This window comes from Paramacrobiotus metropolitanus, unplaced genomic scaffold (genome assembly GCF_019649055.1).
Source record: "Paramacrobiotus metropolitanus isolate TYO unplaced genomic scaffold, Prichtersi_v1.0 Parri_scaffold0000117, whole genome shotgun sequence".
NCBI classification, from domain to species: Eukaryota; Metazoa; Tardigrada; class Eutardigrada; order Parachela; family Macrobiotidae; genus Paramacrobiotus; species Paramacrobiotus metropolitanus.
Genome location: NW_026570337.1, coordinates 48,442 through 57,414, shown reverse-complemented (window position 1 = coordinate 57,414; position 8,973 = coordinate 48,442). Strand labels below are relative to the sequence as shown.

At 46.6% G+C, this 8,973-nt stretch overlaps 1 protein-coding gene across 1 annotated transcript in view; it reads right to left on the bottom strand.

Moving 5' to 3' along the window:
* Nucleotides 1-870: 870 nt before the first annotated feature.
* LOC129598197 (uncharacterized) overlaps nt 871-8,973 on the bottom strand; it is a 34,382-nt gene continuing 26,279 nt past the window's right edge. The window contains exons 2-7 of the mRNA XM_055495979.1: nt 2,933-3,300; nt 2,331-2,653; nt 2,080-2,192; nt 1,614-2,021; nt 1,383-1,541; nt 871-1,274 (exon numbers count right to left, since the gene is read on the bottom strand). Coding sequence (XP_055351954.1) covers nt 1,251-1,274; nt 1,383-1,541; nt 1,614-2,021; nt 2,080-2,192; nt 2,331-2,653; nt 2,933-3,300 — 1,395 coding nt within the window. The 3' untranslated portion in view covers nt 871-1,250. The remainder of the gene's footprint in view (nt 1,275-1,382; nt 1,542-1,613; nt 2,022-2,079; nt 2,193-2,330; nt 2,654-2,932; nt 3,301-8,973) is intronic.

Below are 8,973 nucleotides of genomic sequence, written 5' to 3'. Positions count from 1 at the left end.
TGTGCCTGGTCATTCCATCCCCGTCAAGTCAGACTCAGTTTTGATTACTTTACTGTTTTTTATATTTGAATGTTTTTAAATTTTGTATGCCGGTAGGTCGTCTTCGATTATTTGTCAGACTTGCACACCTCTTTTTGTTGCTGTACGATACGCTGACGAAATTTTGTGTACGATGTTGAATTAAATATTTTGTAGAATTGTTTTGCAGGCTTCGGATTTTACGCGCTCCAAGAAAAATACTCGATCACAAGGATGAATCCGCTGTTTTATTTGCCTAATCATCTTGCTGTTTTGCGATAACCGTAGCATATGACATGATTTCTAAACCAGCTTACTACAATTTAACTTAGTTAAAGTGCAAGCAAGACAGACTGGGTCACTGGGTAGGTAAACTTTCGTCAATCTTCAGCAGATGATAGCGACTTTGAAGTGCACGCGCCGATCAACAAGCTTGTATGTAGGTATGTGCAGTGGCCCCGTCGAAGATCACATGAATGTTAAGAGCGTGGTCGAAATCTGCACGGTCTCTAAATTGCCGTACTACGTGGAGGAGGTGCACACTTCTCATAATTTGACGCTTTTGCTGGGATCACCTAAAAACAGATCGTAGAAAAATCGGTAAATCCGGGAACAGTTTGCGGAATTAAATTGCACAAAATGCTCAAAAAGCTCACGTTCGAACTGGGGTCACTATATCCTGGTGAGAAACCAGGACGATCTACGTTTCAAGACAGCACACGTTGAACAGCCACTTTTTCTTAAAAAGGTCTTTTTTTAGATGCAACTCCTACTGTGTACGATCTGTTGGTTGGTTTAAAATAAATAAATTTAAATGGTGGGAATAATCAAATTTACTCATTACCACGGCAGTTAAATTCCGATATTTTAACATAACACTGTTCTCATAGTATGCACAACGGTCGTACAAAAGTCAAAGGCAATTCCCATCTGTATAGACATGAGACATGCTTATTGTGCACGCAGTACCAATGAATGAAAACCGTAACACTTAGATGCAGATGTAAAATCCGACAAAACAGAAGTTATTGAAGTTATCCAACGCAACATCCAAGACTTTTCACAAGCTCATCAGCCGAGCGATGGTTGCGTCGCCAGATGCACTTGCATCATCCCGCATCTTACTCCGGCCAGCGCGACCATTCCCGCTCGAGGAGGACATGCTTACAGTATCCTTCGGGTCAGCAGAAACGGCAGTACTGATCAGCGGACTAATGCGACTGGATGCCGTCTTACGTTGATTCCTTAAATTTTTTCTGAGACAAAGAACATATCAGCATGTAATTCATAATATACAAACACGGATAATAGTTTATCATACGGATAACAGAAATACACCTAATTTTTAAATACGCATAATTTACAAGTGCGGATGCAGTTGTCCTGGACGCGGATATCTCCTTGGATTTCTTTTTCTCGCGTTGCGCCTCCAGTCCCGTCGCACTAACACCACACACAGCCTGAAGAAATTCCAGCGACAATTTCCGTTTTCTTTCACCTTCTCGGCGCTTTCTTTCCCCTTGCTGGAACAACGACGCGCTCGAAATTGAGAATGACTGTAGCAATCTCCCTTTGAATGACGTTAGCAAATGTACCTGGTTTTTGTCCGGCTGTACATAGTCGACTGGAAGCAACACATTCTTCCTGGGTAAACCGTTTTCCTGCACGATGCCGCGTTTGGCATCGTTTGGCGTCCATTCTTCTACGCACTCCTCTGATATTTCGCCCTTGAATCCATCGGCATAATACCGATATCGAAGGCGAACTGGCGGCAGACGGTTGGCCCTAAATTCATCCGGATACAGGAGCTTCCATGCGCCGCAGGGCTGTTGACCTTTTTTCTTGTCTTTTTTTGAATATCGCCCGATATAGTGGTCCAGGGCAGATCCCCTCCACCAGCCGGTCGGCTCCGTGCCACCGTAACCACAATGGTCACAATAGTAGAAGCAGCATCCTCTGCTGGACAGTCTACTTTGCAGCTTATCCATATATTCTTCCGGCATCTGAAACGAAAAGAAATAAGGCACACATTCACCTGTTGCAAAGAACAAATAAACTTACCAGCGGCTTCTTTGGTGGTACCGGTCGCCCCCATGCGCTACTGGCGCGCTTCTCAGCCAGGTCGCTTTTAAACTTCTGCAGTGCTTTCTCCCGCTCCACGGGATCATCATCATCTATGAGAAAATAGGAGTCGCATGGGCCCGCAGCGCATATAGACACACATAATGCGTAGACTGTATTACTACAACCGACAACTGTACTCACTACTAAAGCGTTTGCGACAGTCATTAATGCAACTACTGTCTCTTCACCTGAATCCGGACTGCTGGTGTCCCCGTCTTCCCCCACGCCCGCCCCGCCACCCACGGGCTCGTTTTCCTGCGGCGCTCCAGGCCAACACTCGTCAGCGTCGCTGCTGCTGTCCCTCGTCATCGGGTCTTCTCCCGGATGCTCCTCCACGGCGCCCTCGTTTGTGTCATCACGTGCAGTGTACCCTTCACCTGGCTGCTTGCCGAGAGGGCCTTCGTGAGCGGCGCCGATGATGCCCGTGAAGCTGGACTCTTTGCCCCAATGTTCCTCGAAATCCAGCTGGATGACGGGTTCGGTCCGCGGCAGCACCGGCTGTCTAATCGCTCTACAGCGGGATAATAAATCTATAATTTTCGGATACAGCATTTATTAAAAAATCCAGAAAATACACCGGATTACTGAACAATCCCTATCGGTTACAGTGAAACCTGGTTACTAAATACGCCTTCGGTTAAGCAAAACCGTATGTGTTATCCAGATGTATGTATTACACAGAGTTATATTACAGTCTGTGGAACGTGCCGGTTAAACTTTCCCCGTGTGAAATTTCCAGGTCTATGTATGTACCGGGGTATGTAAAAGACAGGTTTCACTGTATTCCCACCTGTACTCCGGATGCCGATCAATGCGGCGCGAATCCACACACTGCGTCCAGGCCGCCGCGTCCAGTGCGGCCGATTCGACGTTGGCCGGGCGCTGGCGGAGATGAGGATCCGGAGCGTAGGTGGTGAGGGCCACCCGCGGCGGAGACGGTCCGTTCATAAAGCGGATTCGTCGTCTGTCGGGGGTGGGCGCTGCGGGAGAGCCATTCAGCGTCTCGACGGCGCAGTCCATGGCTGCCGCAAAGGCCACGGCATGGTGCGGACTTTGGAAACGGAGACCGTACACCGGTCCACGGACGCGCCACTGGAGGAAGGTCGGAGTGGTACGGCTGTACTGGAAGCCTTTGTTGAGGGCGCAGTCGATCACTACCTGTACGGAAACACTACCCGTAGAGATCTTCAAGTGGCCACCTATGTTAAGTCAATAGGCGATATACCTTCAAGTGGCCAGGCTTCAGTTATTTGTCCCAGAACCGATTCTCTTCTTGCTTGTTGTTATAGCATGTTCAACACAACCTACTCTTTTCAGAGTACTCGACAAAGTCTAAATCGATCGAACGGTTAGGTCGTAACAAACCAGGGACGAAACGCTTAAGCCACGCCACGCGAGCCATTGCTTTAGACCAAACTGATTGCTGTGACCACCATACATTTGCGACTGCAGCGAACACTCAAATTGGCTTTTCGGCAGAAGCTAGTTTTGTATTCAGTGAGTCCGTTTAATCATGCTGAGAACTGTATGATTAACAGGAACACCCATATGGATGTAGCATTGGCTCCAGCCGCACATGCGCGGTAGTCACTGCAGTGAGTTTGGTCTAGAGCAGTGGCGTGGCTTAAGCGATTCGTCACTAGTTTTTTACAACGTAAATAACTAAAAAACGGTGCAACCGATTTCAAATTTCAAGTACTTTGAAAAGAATAAGTTGTGCTAAACATGCTCCCCAAAAACCGAAAGCAAATCGGTTCTGGGGCAAAGTAACTGAAGCCTGCCCACTTGAAGGTATGTCGCCCATTGACTGAACATAGGTTGCCACTTGAAGGTCTCTACGAGACTACGGGTAAGCAATAACCAGAGCCAAAAAGTCCGTGTACGAACACAGCAGGAGTCGGTTACCTCGTGGTTGTGCCCACGCCGGCCGGTGATGCGGAACGTGCTGCCGTGTGGGTCTGCGTGCTGGTGGATCTTCACCTCAACCGGGGAGGTGGCGTTCTGGGCCGCGGACCCCGCTGGCTGCCAGCGCTTGGTCACCTCATCGTACACCACCACCGACACGTGCGTGGCCACCGTAATCTCCACTCCGCGACTGCAGTTCATTATCGTTGGGTTATTGGGTAACTAGCAGACTTTCACGAACACTTCTTCACCTGCAGGCGCCCACAAACACACAAGGACGTCAGCCAACAGCTCGCTGTAATTAATAAACAAGCGTGTAAGCAGCGAACCTTGCTCTGTGCAGTGGGAAGGAAAGGGGAGCAACTAATTACAGTTTCACAAAAGAAATAGGGTACGTAACAATTTCTCGTGCAGGAAAAATCAGTAACGATGGGGATAGAGTGACAAGGAATAAATACAGAAATCCTCTACTCAAATAATGAAGAAAATTATCCGAACGTTTGAAAAAAGCTAGCCTTCATGCGCAGGCTACCACTGACTGTGTGAGCTCTGCGGTGCAGATACCGCTGCTCCTGGCGGGTGCAATCAGAACAGAACGGCTGCAGTCCTGCATCTTGTAAAAGCGAAATTTTAGAACTTTGAGAAGTTGGCAGGCATGTGAATGAGCAAGATAATCTGTGACTTCATTGATCATTCCATCATCAGCGTTTAAATCTGCAGTCGCCTGTCGGTGTCATCCAAGCTTTCAATGGGAAGAATAAATCTGGTTATTTTAGTACTGGAAACAGGGATAACAGCATCAGGAACGAAGGCAGTAACAAAGGCGCAGTTTTAACTTTTAAAGCAACGATTCCAGACAGAGGTCATATTTTCACTTCGTCACGAATTGAAAGTTCGACCTTTCCGGATTCATTAGACAAAAGTACTGCATTGGCAAAGGCCACCTGTCAAAGCAAGGAAAACTGAAAAAGGTCAAAAGTGATCTATATGTTCACAACAATTGATCGACATCAATCAAGCCATCATGGTGACGGTTATTTCAAACGGTTAGACGGCATTGAATACCAGTGCACAAATGACAGGATTACCATAAAACACAGCACAGTAAATGTAGGATGATCCGGTAGGAGACTCGATGCATCAGCTGATGCCGATCACTATGTGCAGAGGAGATGCTTGTACTGCTTTTGTTGTTGGTTAGTGCATCGTCGGCTTTGCCAGTGTGGTGTCGAATTCCATGTTATGGCACACGTCTCAAAGACTCGAAGGGTGTTTGACACTTCATATTAAATTTCGTAAAGCGGACCGACAATATTTCCTGCACGTCAGATGCCACGGATCGCCATTTTGCCTTATTAGACTTCTTCATGGTTCTTATTGGGGATATTTGCATACTCAAACTCTTACCGACGGAAGTTCTCAAATCTCAGTCGCAATAAAAGCGAGGGGTTAGGTGCTGATTTTGGCTATTTTGGCCCAGTATGTTCTCGTTTTATGCTTAATGCGAAATCTACTACCGAGCCGCTACGCCGGATTTCGGCGTCCGATTCTCGGCTCGGCTCGGCTACTACGCAGATTTCGAGCGAGCGGATTCTCGGATTTCGGCTACGCTGGAATCGCTCAGTTAATCTCAATATTAATGTCTTCACGTGCTACAGATATGTACACCGATTTCCCGTCTTCCAGTGCTTTTTGCAGATGTCTCCTAAACTGCACGAAGTACTCGTCCATATTATTCACTTACTTTGCATTTATAAGTGGATGTTCGTTCTGGAACACATCGGTGCTGGGAGCGGCTTAGTCCTAAGCCCGCTCTCACCTGGCTTAGGATTATAATCAAGTAAAAAAGTGTGTTTAAATATGCTGAATTCATATTATCCCAAGCAGTTCTTCGATTACAATTATGATTATGATATTTATGCACCTGTGCACCGCACTTCAATTTTTACCCTACAAGAGCTACTGCAGACTAGCAGATTTGTTCCAATCCAGTACAAATCTCCAGCTGTGCAGTAGAACATCTACTCCATAATGCTGAACAATTCCACAGCCGCTGATATTACCAAGTCATGGACGTTCGTCCCGATTATGGACACCCTGATCCTGGTTGCGGCGCTGCTATTCATCGCCAACCGACGCCTTCACACTTCGTTCTCCGTGTACCTATTTAACCTCATCCTGATGACCTTTTTCTACATCGCCACACAGGGCCCCATTAACATCCTGTATAGTCTCTACAGTAAATGGTGGATGGGCGACGCGCTCTGCACATTTCTCTTCTACACGATCTACCCGCCCTCGGTGGCCGTCGTCCACGCTCACCTCCTCATCACCGTTAACCGTTTATGGGCCATCACGCAGCCGGTGTCCTACAAGTATCACACCACGTCCATCGCTGTTGGGCTGTGTGTAGTCATGTTTCTGTACTGTCACGTGCAGCCGTTGTACGGTGTCGTGATGGATGGACTGTACTATCGAATCCCCACTTCTACGGGAAATGCCTGATCAACATGGCGGCACTATGGGCGTGGGATACCGCCACGGAGTTGGTTAACTACACCTTCCCGATGATCTTCATAGTGGGATGCAATGCGTTCTTGTTTTACCGGCGAAGAAGACGGTTTAGCGCGCGCATCACCACCGTGTCGAGTCATACGGAGCACCATTCCAATCCTATACCGGTTGTGGATACGAAAGCACCCCGGATAAAACCGAAACGAGCACTGGTGCTGCTGGTGTGTCTGACGTTCAGCGTCGTGATCTGCTGGACGCCGGGCGTGTCTTATTTCACCATCCAGCTGGTGTTTAACGTGCAGCTGCCGTATGTGTGGCTGCAGATTGGCGCGATGATGTTCTCCGCGCAGTCGGTGGTCGATCCGATTGTGCTCGCGCTGAGCTTTGCAGACCTCAGGGAGATGATTATGTTGGTTGCGAAAAAAGTCCGTAAACAAGCGTTTTAACAAAATGGATGTTGGTAGCTTGTGATCGATACTCCCGAGCAAGTTTGTTTAGAATATTTGTTAGCATTGTTTTTTTGGCATGGTTAATGCTTAATTTTTATGGCAGACTTGAAAGTCGACGCACCCGTATCTTTGGCAGCGTAACCAACGTTTGAACATCAGGTGCTCGTATCTTAATTAATGACGGATAATGAGGCTATATCTAAGAAATATTCAGATTAGAAAGTGTCTCTGTCTCGCATATCTTGAAATCTCTGCTGATACACTTTTTCCTCTCTGAATGTTGATCGGTTTTCTTGTAATCCACATCCTGCCGACTGCAAAACGCTTTATCAAATTCGACTGCGATAATTCTTTCCATGACCTCCTATAAATTCTGCAAATATACGCACGTAATACGAAGATCGCCCTTACATCAAACCTCGGTTGTTTAAGGTATCAAATTTTACAATGAATATTGATTAATTGCACGAATTTGGTACTATATATCAGATCACTAATTACCTTCAATTTGAAAGCAAAAGCTTCCTTTGCTTGTTATGGTAAACTTTGTCCCTTAATGTAGGCGGACCCTCCATGTGTCGTGTATAAGCGTTCACGCTGGTTAGAGCTCCATGAACAATCTTTACTCTTCCACGCCTGTAATGCTCAATCGGTAGGCAACTCTCATCTCAAACTGTAACAGATCCTTATGGTGGAAACGACAACGGCTCAGGAACATGAGAACTCAGGAATCCCTCAGGAACACTCCAACTACAACTTCCGGTCGCAGTTTCTATGAGGATCAACAAAGAGCTAGGACGATTGTGTCGCGAGCAAACCTGTATTCTATGCAATAATCCGGGAACGATCATGTACATCAGAAGGAACAGGTATTGCTGCCTCTTTATTAATGCACTTCACAGTCCACAACGCTAGGAAATCGTAATTAGAAAAGCAGTCTCAGAAGCAAATCTCAGACTACTCATCCCCGATATTAGAAGTGACAAGAACTTATATAGACTTCGCGCTATGACATCACATACACCGCTAATAGAAGAGAACAGCAAATCACAGTAGAGATTGACTAGATATTCGTTTGTGTTGCAGGTGGAAGGCGGACAGTCAGCATCCGTACGTACACTCCGGCGTGTGATCTTACTCCCACACGTCACCCCCACGAACGATGCTTGGCCGTGCCAATATAAACAATCCATCCCGCAACATCCCAGTGCGATTGTGCACTTGCGTCCATCCCGATCCCGATCCACCGCACAATCCACGTGTCCATCCGATGCCCAATGTGACTGTACGCCGCGATTCCAGAGAGTGTGTGGAATCCTCGGCGAAGCGGCATCCGGAAGGCCACGGGTTTGGCAGGGCGGAGGTCCAAGGATCAAAGAGGCAAACTATGAACTACTGATATTGCATGTGCCGTTTCAGAGTGGTATGAGTGTATGTACAGCATACGGCATAAAGCTTTATTGATGGTAAAATCGGAGAATTGTGAAAATTGAAGAATTGTGAATATGTAATTGTCAACACGAGAGTAATCCATAAAAGAGAGCACGAACCGCGATCATGAACCAGTAATATTCTTACGAATTCTCGAATACTACATACTACACTATACAGCAACAAGATCAATCAACAATAACAAACAAGCCAATCATAGTTGTATAAAGATCACGAGTACAAATAACTAATAAGCCGAGACAAAATATAAACAGTAAAAGGATAACAACAAGAAATAACAAATACGGCTTCAGTGCATCAGAATGATTCACAAAATAACACAACAACCAGTAACTCGGGTGAGATCAAAAGGAAAACAATAACAGATCATCGAAAGGTTATTCAATGTTACTTGCCAGCACTAGGAGCCAATGAAAATAGACCAGTCATTCCAGAGCCAGATGCAGCGGCGTTTAAACGGCGAGACGCCTCCGCAGCCATCTGTCGGCGACGATCAGCATCCAATTCACGC